General features: G+C 41.8%; 1 protein-coding gene across 4 annotated transcripts in view; it reads right to left on the reverse strand.

The window, feature by feature from the left end:
• Nucleotides 1–13,704, reverse strand: part of NALCN (sodium leak channel, non-selective) — a 312,666-nt gene that overhangs the window by 126,351 nt on the left and 172,611 nt on the right. For all 4 annotated transcript variants that reach the window (XM_021065878.1, XM_021065879.1, XM_021065881.1 and 1 more), the window contains exon 14: nt 337–474. In XM_021065878.1, the coding sequence (XP_020921537.1) occupies nt 337–474 (138 nt within the window). The remainder of the gene's footprint in view (nt 1–336; nt 475–13,704) is intronic.

A 13,704-nucleotide genomic window follows, 5' to 3' on the forward strand; every position in this document is an offset into this window, starting at 1 on the left:
AAATGATAATTCTGGTTTGATCCCTAGAGCACCGTGGGTGTGAATGCGTAGGGATGGTTAAGTCCGTGCACGGACATGGGGTTTCCATGGCGTTCTGTCTTGTTTTCCCCCATGCAAACCACTGGTACTTGATGGAGACAACTTCTGCCTGAAACCTAGGGGGCTCCAGTAGTTCTTTGGCTCATAGAAATCCAGAATGGAAGAGACCTCTGCATGGCACTACTCTACCTTGGTTCTCTGGCTCTCATTCTGAAATTGAAAACAGGCCAAAAATCTGTGGATGCTCATCTCCACTACGAAGTGTAAGCTATAGCCGAAAAGCAACGCTAAACTCACCAGAGTGGCAAAGAGGTGATAGAGAATGAAATAGATGGCGACCACGGGTGCCCACATGTGGCCCACGGCATTTAGCGTTTGGTCCATGACGTCAACCCATCCTTCCTGGGTAAGTATCTGGAACATGGACATAAATGCCTGCCGAGGAAAAGAATGGAGGTATTAAACAGCGGCTTTGGGCTTGAATGCAATTTAAAATTAGTACGTGGTGTTTGAGGACTCTGATCTCAGTATTATTAATTTTCATCTGATTCATCAAGGAAAGAACAGTCTTAATTCAATAGATAGGAAACGGCTAAGAACAAAGATCCGAAAAAGCGTGATATTCAACCATTCAGTGTGGGAAAAATGAAAGTAATTATCCTGAATTAAAATTAGCTTATTGGTGGTAAATACTGCTGAGCAAATCGGAACAGAATCAGGAACTTTTGCTTATTGCCTTTCTTGTTTTTCCTTTTTAGCAAGCTAACTATTTAACATTTCCAATAGATTCCTGTTTTTTTTTTTTTTTTTTGCTGCTAAGCACAACTTATTTTTATAGTGAATTACATTTGATTGTCCAAAGGCAAGTGAGAATAATAACCTTAATTTTACTTTTATAGTATCCATCTATCACGTTCTTTCAGTTATATTAAAAACACAGGACTCTTTAAAAAGGAAATATTTCAAAATGATATGGGCATGCTGGGCAACTTAACAAAAGATGATCACATTTTCACAATGAAAAAAAAAAAATTCAAAGCAGAGTCCAGACCAAGGAAGAAACTAAGACGAAACACAAAATAAAATAAAAATGAAAAAGAGCACTCCCAAGAAAATCTAGCCAAGCCGAAAGACTCATTCACTCTCTGCAAAGATCTTTAGTCTGTGCCATTCCTACACGTTTTTCTTACTAAATGTGCAGTTCCATGCACATCTCTGACTCACGCATCCTGTAGACAGCAGTGGTTAATAAATGCTTCTTAATGAGACCTTATGATGACGTCGGGGAAAGCGGACAATTGGCATCTAGTGACTCTAAAAGACATCTTTATGGGCTTTAGTGCAAAGGAAGATGCAAACTGAATTCTCACTGTATTGAGAGTCTAAGAAATTAAGCCCAGGACAATACAAAGATGGATAAAATAGCAAAAACCATGCACCTTCTGTCCCTAAAACCTATAGAAATGAATAAAACAATTAATTATCCGCCTGGGGAAAAAAAAATGACATCAGCCATAACCACACAAAGAAAAGGCCACAATTTCATGCCATTATCTTTGAATAGCAGCTCCTAGGAGAGTCTGAGGGAGGAAGAGAGAGAGGGGGGCGGATCACAGAAGGGGCGTGAACACTCTAGGCTCAGGCCTCAAGCCTGTTCTCCAGAGGTCGAGAAGGAATTCAATTGGAAAAGCAAATCCCCAAACATGTGCTCGTCTCCCCCAGTCTGAGGAGCCTCGGGCCATGGAGGTGAGCACATCTCTGGAAAAGTCGTGGAAAATCCCCCCCAAGTGTAAGAAGGAATTCTTCCAGCCCTTTTGCCAGAGGCAAGCCAAACCGCTAGATCGCACCATTTTTATTTTTCCCAGCTGGGAGGAAGACTTGAGCAAAACAATCCTAATTTCTGAGAACCGAGGCTCTCTCGTAATAAACAACATTGTGGCATGGCGGAAGCAGGAAGAGAGAAGAGGAAAATAGAAACCAGGCAGGAAGAGGAGGCCCCAGGGGAGGGTGACAGGGGAGACCCCGTTGTCCTCTCCTGGTACCCAGAGTCCCCAGACCAGCAGAATCAACCTGTCCTCCCTCTCGGAGTCAGCGGAGGATGAGTGACGCTGGACGGAAGCTGGTGAATTAGAGGAAGTGAACGCTGAGCCCAGGAGAAAAGCTCTGTTACTCTGATAATATCTTAGAGGCAAATGTATTTGATTCACATGTCAAATGAACGATTACTGGGATTTAAATTTCCGGATAAAACCTTAACAAAACTGCGAAGGCACTCCTCACGCAGGACACGAATTAATTTTCAGCCCGTAATTGAGGTAGTCCATGGCCCAGCCTTTCGCTGGTTTATTCATATAAGTGCCTATAAACACAGATTGTGCCATCACAGAACCTTTGTTCTTAAATATAATTCGCAGCATCTCATAATATGTACTTTCAGGTGGCTGAGCTGAGCAGAAATGAGACTTTGCTTCCTCTGAGACTCTGGAAAGAGTCAAGGATAACACCAATGCTCTCACCCACGTGGCTTGTCTCACACTAACAGGTTGTAAACCCATAGCTCTGTGCTCCGTGTTCCCAAGCATTTACTGAATGCGTAAGAGCTGAGTGTTCATGAAAGCTAATGCTATAGATGAAACCAAATGAAGTTGGCTTCTGCTTAAGGCAGCTGAAAGGTACACCTGAATTCCTGGTCTCTAGGTACCAAGAATGAATCTGTTGGACTTAATCACAAGCTGTCCTGTCACTTTGGAGGAAAGAAATCCATGTCCATTAAAATTCTTTTCATACTTGTAGGTGTTTCGAGTCTTCTCAGATGTGTCCTCACATTTTCACACTGGTGACATCTCTGTTGAAGAAGATACAGCAATCTGACATTTTTACGTGAACCATCTTTGGAACCTGTGCTCCTTGCCTTTGGATATAATAAATATTCAACAGAAAAGTAAACACAGGGAAAAAAATAATCACCCTCAATCATACATGCTGGCGTACTTATGAGGTTAAATGACATATTGAAAAATGTCTCTGAAGCATTTTTAGGATGAGTTAAAGCTCATATTCTCTTAGGCACCCTGGCAAGGAAAGTATTATATTGTCTTCGCTCATGTTGATGCTGTGCTCACGTACCGCTAACAACATACTTCATACTTTCATGAACAAAACACTTTGTCAGATAAAGAGATTATAGAAAAATTAACTTGAGGGGAAAGTGTTTCGCACATGGACAAAGGATAAGAGAAAAAAACAACTGATGTCCTAGGCCCAGATTTATTTAACAGTTCATTGCTCCTGTGTTCAAACAGACCCACTCTGTGCTGGGCATTGAATAAATGCCATGTTTCTAAAAAAGGTCACCGAATTATCTCTAGTAAAGAAAACTGCTAAGTGAGCTTACTCTGCGATGAGGCCTGGGAAGTAGTAGATTCCAGAATTTCTCGGACAGGAAGCGATACTTGCAAACGTACTTACACTGGAAGCATCGTCGCTGGGGCTTCTTCTGTTAGTGCCACTTTGAGCTAATCACCCATCTTTAAACCCCATTTTCCTCACCTTCAAAAAGAGTAAGTCCGATGAGATTATCATTAGGGTCCATTTTGCCTCTAAGATATTATCAGAGTAACAGAGCGTTTCTCCTGGGCTCAGCGTTCACTTCCTCTAATTCACCAGCTTCCGTCCAGCGTCACTCATCCTCCGCTGACTCCGAGAGGGAGGACAGGTTGATTCTGCTGGTCTGGGGACTCTGGGTACCAGGAGAGGACAACGGGGTCTCCCCTGTCACCCTCCCCTGGGGCCTCCTCTTCCTGCCTGGTTTCTATTTTCCTCTTCTCTCTTCCTGCTTCCGCCATGCCACAATGTTGTTTATTACGAGAGAGCCTCGGTTCTCAGAAATTAGGATTGTTTTGCTCAAGTCTTCCTCCCAGCTGGGAAAAATAAAAATGGTGCGATCTAGCGGTTTGGCTTGCCTCTGACAAAAGGGCTGGAAGGATTCCTTCTTACACTTGGGGGAGATTTTCCACGACTTTTCCAGAGATGTGCTCACCTCCATGGCCCGAGGCTCCTCAGACTGGGGGAGACGAGCACATGTTTGGGGATTTGCTTTTCCAATTGAATTCCTTCTCGACCTCTGGAGAACAGGCTTGAGGCCTGAGCCTAGAGTGTTCACGCCCCTTCTGTGATCCGCCCCCCTCTCTCTCTTTCTCCCTCAGACTCTCCTAGGAGCTGCTATTCAAAGACAATGGCATGAAATTGTGGCCTTTTCTTTGTGTGGTTATGGCTGATGTCATTTTTTTCCCCAGGCGGATAATTAATTGTTTTATTCATTTCTATAGGTTTTAGGGACAGAAGGTGCATGATTTTTGCTATTTTATCTCCCCAGATCAATTCCATAGATGTAAATAGGAGTAAACACTTCATTGACAAGTGCTTTTTCTCTTTTGTGTCTAATGACAGAATCACATATTAAACAGCCCTATGCAGGTCAGGCTCTGTTCACGCTGCAGGTGTCTGGTGGCGGCTAATTAAATCAGGGATGAGCAGTGAACCTGAGAACAGGCCAGCTGCACAGGACGTGATCTGGGATAAACACCTCTGGCCCCGTCAGGGAAGAACAGAAGTCAACCCCCAAGCATCGCTCAGGAATCCCACGTGAAGGCTACAGCAAAAACCACCCGGGTAGCCCCAGAATCTGGAGGTGGTGGAATGATGGGGAACAGCCATGCAGTTGGGTGAGAGCAAGGGAGGGACCATTACAGAACCAGAGTTAGACCCTAAGGCCGTTCGGAGGAAGCTGCATCTCTGAATGAACAGAAGTGAAGTGGGAAAGACAGTGCGCTGAAGAGAGAGATTGCAGTGATGTTCTCTGAATGGAGAAGGAAGGTTTTGAAAACTATCAGCTGCAGGAGTTCCTCCTTCTTTTATCTTTTATTTTTTGGAAGCTTCTTGTACCATCTTTTTTTAAAAATGTTATTGGAATACAGTTAACGTACAGAGTTGAGTTAATTTCAGGGCTACAGCAAAGCAAAACAGTTACACACACATACATCCATTCCTTTTCAGAGTCTTTTCCCTCATAGGTTATTATGGACTATTGAGTAGATTACCCCGTGCTATAGAGTAGGTCTTCGTTTCCCATCTATTTTATATATAATAGGGGTATATACCAAAGCCCAACCCCCTAATGTACTCCTTCCCCACCATGTTTTCCCTTTGTAAACATAAGTTTGGTTTTGAAACCTTTTTTTCTGTTTTATAAGTTCTACTGTATTATTTTTATTAGATTCCACATATGGGAGATCTCATATGATATTTGTCTTTCTCTGTCTGATTTACTTGCCTGAGTATGATAACTTCCAGGCCCATTCATGTTGCTGCAAATGGCATCATTTCATGCTTGTTTATGGCTGAGTAATATTCCACTGCGTATATGACTTCCAGCTGGAGTCTGTCATATCCCTTGGGTGTATGGGGGCAAAGAAAAGTGTGTGGACCCTGGTGGGAGGGCAAGAGCCAGAAGACCAGAGTGTGAGGGAAAGAGCTGTTCTGGGGATGATGCAGGAGAAACACATGTGAGAGCAGATAACAAGGTCTTGGAGTCATTGAAGGGCCCAAGCACCACACCGTGGGGCCACACAACTCCCTGCCAGCCCAGGCTCTTTTGCTGCTTTCTCCTCAATTTTCTAATGTTGCAGAGCCTCAGGGCTCAGTCCTCAGATCTCTTTCTTGCCTTTCAACATTCACTGACTGGTGGGTCTCATCCATTCCAATGCCTGAAAATACCACCTCTGCACGGATGACGCCCGCATCTGCACTTCCAGCCCCATGGCCAGAATCAACTCCACATATCCACCAGGGATCTCAAGCATTAAATGTTCCAAATTAAACTCTTCATGCTCTGCTCCCCAAACCTATTCTTCCTATATTCCTTCCCATTGTGGAAAAAGATAAATCCATTCTTCAAATTACTCAAGCCAATGACCTCGCAGAATCCTTGGTCCTTCTCATTTCCTCACATCCTACATCCAATCTGCCAGGAAATCCTGCTAAATCCAACCTCGGTTCTTGGTCTCCGTCCCACGTTTATCCTCACGAGTGCTCCATATCCCAGACAGCTAACAGTTTCCCCCTTAGCAGCCTCACATTTTGGTGCTGTACTCTCTGGTCATAAACTGAGATTGGAGACTTGAATAAAAATGATCCCATCAAGAAGGAGAAAAGGAGAATAAACAAGTGTTTTTTACAGCTTCCCTTTTGTTCTAATTAACACCCCTTGAACCACCCAGGTGGGTAAACAGCATCCGCTGGACCATGCATCCACCAGGGTCACCGAGGGCCAGGCCTCAGAGGTGCCAAGTTCATCAACACAGGACACCCTTCTTCCCAGGGCCCCAGTGATCCATTTCTGATGCCAAATCTCTTTCTAATGGACCTTCTTAGCGTTAGGTGAAAGCAGAGCAAGGCTGTTTTGCTATGCTGAAATAACAGGCTGAAAGTGCTTATCCAGACCTTGTCAAGTACCTTTTAGCCCTTAAAAAAATATCATGGATGTATACTTATATCTTGATGGTCCAGTGCATCTTTGGGGGTTTTTAAAGTATGTGTGGATATCAATTTAGGTTAAAACTCATTAAATATTTTAAGCAGGTGAGTAAACATCTTAGGTTTTGGCCAACACACAGCAAGCAGAATACATAGTGTGATCCTATTGGTAATGTACATATCTGGATATGGTTTGTGTGTACACACATGCTCGGGTGCCTATGCTATAAACTTGGAACTCTGAGGATTGGAACAGGAAGCACTGAGGAACTAGGAAAGGGGGCGCCTAGTTTTATTATTTTTAAAAAAAATGTTTTATTATTATTACTTTTTGCTTTATAGGGCCACACCCACAGCATAAGGAGGTTCCCAGACTACGGGACAAATCAGAGCTACAGCTGCCAGCAGATGCCACAGCCACAGCAATGCCAGATCTGAGCCCTGTCTGAGACCTACACCACAGCTCATGGCAACACTGGACCCTTAGCCCACTGAGCGAGGCCAGGGATTGAACAGGCATCCTCATGGATCCTAGTCGGGTTCGTTACTGCTGAGCCACAATGGGAACTCCAACTTTTTATTGTTTTTAATTTTAAAAAATTTTTTCTTTTTTACAGCCACCCTTGTGGCATATGGAAGTTCCCAGGCTAGGGGCTGAATCAGAGCTGCAGCTGATGGCCAATGCCATGGCCTCGGCAACACCGGATTCGAGCTGCACCTGTGACCTACACTGTGCAGCTTGAGGCAACACAGTATCCTTAACCACTGAGCATGGCCAGGGATTGAACACACATCCTCATGGACACTGTGCTGGGTTCTTAACCCACTGAGCCACAGTGGGAACTCCTTTTTGAACTTTTTAAAGTAACAGCTTTGTTGAGCTATGGCTTCTATACCATAAAGTTCACCATTCCAAGTGGGTAATTAAGTGGTTTAGTTTCTTCACAGTGGTCCGACATCACTAGCAACTAATTTAAGAACTTTTTCATCATCTGCTTCCAAACTATGTCCCCATAGCAGTCACTCCCCATTCCTCCCTACTTCAGCCTTCAACAACCAATGCCACACTGTCTGTCTCTGTGGAGCTGCCTACTGTGAACATTTTCTTTTTTTGTCTTTTTTTTTTTTTTTTTTTTAGGGTCCACGCTCATGGCATATGGATGTCCCCAGGCAAGAGGTCGAATCAGAGCTATAGGCACCAGCCGACACCACAGCCACAGCAACGTGGGATCCAAGCTGCGTCTGTGATGTACACCACAGCTCACAGCAATGCCAGATCCTTAACCCACTCAGCGAGACCAGGGATTGAACCCGAATCCTCCTGGATGCTAGTCGGGTTTGTTAACCACTGAGCCATGATGGGAACTCCCAATATTTTCTATAAGTAGAATCATAGAATATGTGATCAGGATTCATCCATACTGTAATCTGTATCAGCACTTCATCCCCTTTTATTGCCAAGTGATGTTTCATTATACAGATATATCACATTGTATTTACTTCTCAGTTGATGGGTATTTGGGTCATTTCCACTTTATGGCTATTAGAACAAATGCTGCTAGGAACACTCGTATATAGGTTTTTGGTGGACATAAAATTTACCTTATACTTAATGTACTTTTTTTTCGCTATGTATTAAAATGCATGTGGAACATATATTTACTTTAAAAACATAGACATTCAGAATTTTTAAATGTGGTGAAGAAATATAACTCAGATCACTGACATACAATATAATATGCATCTATCTTATCTATCCTTAGCTGGTTTCCAGAACTCTCTCTCTACAAAAGATCTGCTTTCAAGATGAAATCCATTTGACAACTTATATAGTAGCTCAACCTTTTTTATTAAGAGTGTCCCCGCTGTGGCTGTGTCTTACTACCAGTCAGCCGTAAAATGGAATATTTGCCTGGATGGTATTCACTGAGTGCAAAAGTGACACCTCCTTGGGTTTTAATTGCCTTCATTATTCACCTCCTCAATCCCCTTGCTTCTTTTTCCCCCATTCAACTAGCAATAAAATGTACAAGAGTTTTATCTTCTTCCGAAAAACCCACTGACCTCACGATCCTTTAATATTTTCTTGTCTGGTTCCTTTTATTTGAAACTTGATTATTCAAAGCTTTAACAATATTTACAATGATACCAATATATAGTAAATGTTGGACCTACCTAATGTTGAAATTAAATTTCTAACAAGTACATTGCTTGGCAACATCATGACTAATAAGATCAAGGTGTGATGGAGTTAGGGGTTGGGAAAAACCAACGACGATGACATTACATGTATTTTAAAAAACCTACAGTAAATAAAAGCTCTGAGAGCCACCACTCACTGTGGCTAAACTAAACTGACCATAAATACAAACACTGTGAGTTTGAAACCATCGTATTGTAACATTAAAGCCATCGGCAGTAGCCATTTCTTTACTTCAAATCTCTCTTTTTTTTCTTCCATTATCATGCTCCATCATAAATGACTAGACATAGTTCTCAGTGCTACACAGCAGGATCTCAGTATACATGTCAGTGTAACTGGGTCACCATGCTGTACAGTAAAAAGAAAATTGTACTGGGGAAATAACAATAAAAAGTTAAAATAAATAAATATAAATGGTCAATAAATAAACTTAAAATGTTCAACCTCAAAAAAAAAAAATGGTTTAGATGGAATTCCATGGCCCCTGGATTCAAACTCACTCTTCCCAGTTCCCCAAACTCCATCTTTTTTTTTTTTTTTTTCGCCAAACTCTCAGGAAACATGCCAACTCCTAGGTGCGTCTAACGCGTCCTGTGTGTCCCTCCCCGGCCAGTGGCACCGGTTCCCTTGGGAAATGGGCTCCCTTCCACCTTGGCCTCCAAAGAGGCCTCAACACCGCCCAGCCAGCCTCCACCAGGAGTTTTCCAATGCTTGGCATCGGATCTAACCTCGACCGCCTGGTCTCCGCCCTCACTCTCCAAAGATGCCCTTCACCAAGAGGCTGGATATAGTGTCCTGGGCTATAGAGCAGGACCTCACTGAACATGATGGACGATAACACGAGAAAAAGAACGTATGTATATGTATGACTCGGTCACTTTGCTGTACAGGGGGAATCGCCACAACAATGTAAATCAACTCTAATTTAAAAAAAATTTTTTTTTAAATGATGCCCTTCCCAGACAGGAGAGCCAAAGGGGAGCAGTTTAAAATAGAGGCTGACAGAGTTCCCATCGTGGCTCTGAGGAAACGAATCGCACTAGTGTTCATGAGGATGTGAGTTCGATCCCTGGCCTCGCCCAGTAGGCTAAAGATCCGGCATTGCTACAAGCTGAGGCATATGTCACAGACGCAGCTCGGATCTGGCATTGCTGTGGCTGTGCTGTAGGCCAGTAGCTGCAGCTCAGATTCGACTCCTTGCCTGGGAATTTCCACATACTACTGCAGGTGCAGCCCTAAAAGAAAAAAAAAATGTTTCGTTACTAACAGATACTATAAATTGTCTGTTGGTGCTGTCAAAGATGAGAGAATTTATTGAATAAACAGTAAAAATCGTAGTGTTAGCAAGTAGGCTGGAAGCAGGGAGCTAAATAAATTAAGAGCTGTGTGTGCTCTAAGCCATCCTATATATTGGATGGAGTGGATTGGAACACTGACTGAATTTTGTTGTAGGGCCTGGAGAGTTCTGAAGAGTTTAGTTACTCATGACTTTTGAGTGACAAAGTTTTTGGAGCCATGTATGTCTCTCTCTCTACACAGACTCTTGGAATTTGAGATCTGTTGAAATCAACTACCTTCGCTGTTAACAAAGTGAAACATTTAAAATATTAATTTCTCTGTTAAATGATTTTGCCTTATTCCTTGTGATTTAAAAAGAAACAAAGTTGAAACTGGTGGTTTCGATTAATTCTGTGACTGCCTTTCACATTGGCAAGAAAGACCAAACAGTTCTTCACTTTTTTTTTTTTTCCAAAATGAACCCACATTATTTATTTTGCTTTTATAATTCCCCAAATATGCTTGTTGCCAAGCATTCCATTTAAATGAATAAAAAGGGGGGGAGCCTGTTTATTGGTCAAATTTTAGACTGCTATGGAAAAGTCTTGCTGAAGCTAGACCAGTGTAATTGGCCTTAAATGTCAAAATGAGCTTGAATGTAATTAGAAGCAAAGCAGAAATCAAAATGTTATGCCTCTTCCAGCAGCAAATTACTTTAAGTAGAGTCTGCACTTAAGCATAATTTCAAGAGTAAAAGGAAAGATGGCAGAAGCTCATCTGCAAAAGCTAGTGAATCTTTTTCTAGCTGTGAAAGCGGGATGTGGATATATTCATTCATCTCGTAAATGGCTGTGCCTGGGTTAAGGTCCACATGTACCACAGATGACCCAACCATGGATTTGCACGGTCTCCTGGGATTTCTCTTAGGGGAAGATACAAAAACATGAAGGAGACAGTGAGCCGGGACTAGCATTTATCTGATGCTTCAAAGTACCTTGTGACATGTTGGACCCAGGCTTGTAAGGAGCAAGCGCTGTCTGGGTCTCTAGGCTGGGATGGCTGGTCTTCAATTCCTGCTGTCCTTTTGGACATTGCGGACACATGGTATCTTTTGTTTTTTGTTTTTTTGTCTTTTTGCCTTTTCGCCTTTTCTAGGGCCACTTCCTACAGCATATGGAGGTTCCCAGGCTAGGGGTCAAATCGGATCTGTAGCCGCTGGCCTACGCCAGAGCCACAGCAACGCGGGATCCAAGCCCCGTCTGCAACCTACAGCACAGCTCATGGCAACACCAGATCCTTAACCCACTGAGCGAGGCCAGGGATCAAACCCGCAACTTCATGGTTCCTAGTCGGATTTGTTAACCACTGCGCCACGACAGGAACTCTGACACATGGTATCTTAAGATCTAATAACTATCTCCTTTCCTTCTCTAAATTACTAAAACAAACATCATGCCTAGTCTAAATCGTCTTTAAAATTATTACCCCCTTTGTCTAGCACGGAACTGGGTACATCGCTAAAACGCTGTATTATGCTTCTCTGCTTAAGAAAAAATAGACATTTTCCCAAATGAAAAGGACACAACCTTTTCATTTCCCTGAGAATCTAAAAGTACAGAATAATAAAAATATTTTAATAATTTAAGACAAATGTTAAAGGTCCTGAATGAGATACATTTATCTGAAGGAAAAACCGTCAAGAGGAACAGAATGAACTTGTACTTTCCGCCAATGATCCTTCTTGCAGAGTATGATATTTTTAGTCAAAAGGTATATTTCCCACCGATTATGTTAAAATCATCTTGAAATGCAACCATCTAGCTGACAGAACAAACAGCTGTGAAAATGAGACCTGGAGATTTATGCAAATAGGAGACATCTGAATTAATTTTCTTCATAGAACAGACTGTCAAGTTTCTTGAAGATTTATGCCATTTCTTAATTAGCGATTTCGCTAATGTCAGTCATATTAAATTTTCATAATGTAAATGATGCATTTCACTGGCAAGTATGCCATCAAATTGCAGATGAAAGTTGGTATTTTACTTTGGGTACAATAAAGATTTAGTAATATATACAAAATAGACAGTGCTCCTAAAAACACAGATGCACATCTTATTGCAAAATAAAACTGAGGACTTATTAAGAAAATTTCTGTAACTAGAATACCATAGAGTCTACACAGGACATTTCCCAGTGTTTTTTTGCTTCCTATTTGTGAAATTTGCTCAAGAATAAGGCTTATCTATTTGGCTTCAAATAGAAAGCAGCCTTGGTCAGGAAGTGCTTATACTTCTGCATATTAAAAAAAACCCTACGTTTTAAAAATGGAGTTTGCCTATCTTTGCTTTCTTTCCAGGGGCTTTGATTTCTCATTTCCCTTAAGTCACAAATAAAATTTTACTGCAAATTATATTGTCTGCTCTTTTCTATGGCAAACAGAAATTTCAAAGCCTTGCTTCTATCTCAATAGTGCTTATTCAGTAATCCATGACTTGAAAATAGAGTTTATAGTTGTTTACAAATACATATTTAATTGAAATGACTTTTATATATATATATATATATATATATATATATATATATATTTTTTTTTTTTTGCTATTTCTTGGGCCGCTCCCGCGGCATATGGAGGTTCCCAGGCTAGGGGTCCAATCAGAGCTGTAGCCACCGGCCTACACCAGAGCCACAGCAACGTGGGATCTGAGCCGCGTCTGCCACCTACACCACAGCTCACGGCAACACTGGATCTTAACCCACTGAGCAAGGCCAGGGACCAAACCCCCAACCTCATGGTTCCTAGTCGGATTCGTTAACCACTGCGCCACGACGGGAACTCCTGAAATGACTTTAATAAAGCTGATTTTACAATTTGTAGATTAAAATTTGTCTCATTATGTAATGAAAATCAGTCTTATTTTATAACTTGCATTTACTTGGGGTTTTTTGTTTCTTTACTTGCTTTTGGCTGCACCTGCAGCATATGGGAGTTCCTGGGCCGGAGATCAAACCCACACCACAGCAGTGACCGGAGCTCCAGCAGTGATGCCAGATCTTTAATCCACTTTCCACAAGAAACCCCGCATTTCCCTGTTAAGGGTATATATGTACCTATATATATGTTCCCTCCACATATACATATCTTATCTGTATGTGCATTCTCTATACTTTTCCTCACTTAAAATTTTGACAGCTAATGTTTCTGTCTTTTTTTTTTTTTTTTTTTAATGGCCACACCCAGGGCATATGGAAGTTCCCAGGCCAGGGACTGAATCCAAGCTGGATCCTTTAACTCACTGTGCTGGGCTGGGGATCTAACCCCCACCTCCAGAGTGACCTGAGTGCACTTGGATTCTTAACCCGCTGTGCCACAGCAAGAACGCCTATTCCTGTCACTTTTTAAGAAAATGAGGTAATTGTTTTCTCTTACTGATATTTTAATTATAAATTAAGCTTTTATATCTACCTACCTACCTATTCCCATTTGTATAAAACAAGAAGCCATTCATTGCACAAAATTTGGAAATACCCAAAAGCATAAAGAATAAAGGTATTCATAATTCAAACAAGTGGTTGTATATATTCTTTAGAATCTGTTTTAGAATTTTAAAATTCTACCAGTTTTTTTCCCCCGAGGTGTATTTATGTAC

Source organism: Sus scrofa, chromosome 11, assembly GCF_000003025.6.
Source record: "Sus scrofa isolate TJ Tabasco breed Duroc chromosome 11, Sscrofa11.1, whole genome shotgun sequence".
Taxonomy (NCBI): domain Eukaryota; kingdom Metazoa; phylum Chordata; class Mammalia; order Artiodactyla; family Suidae; genus Sus; species Sus scrofa.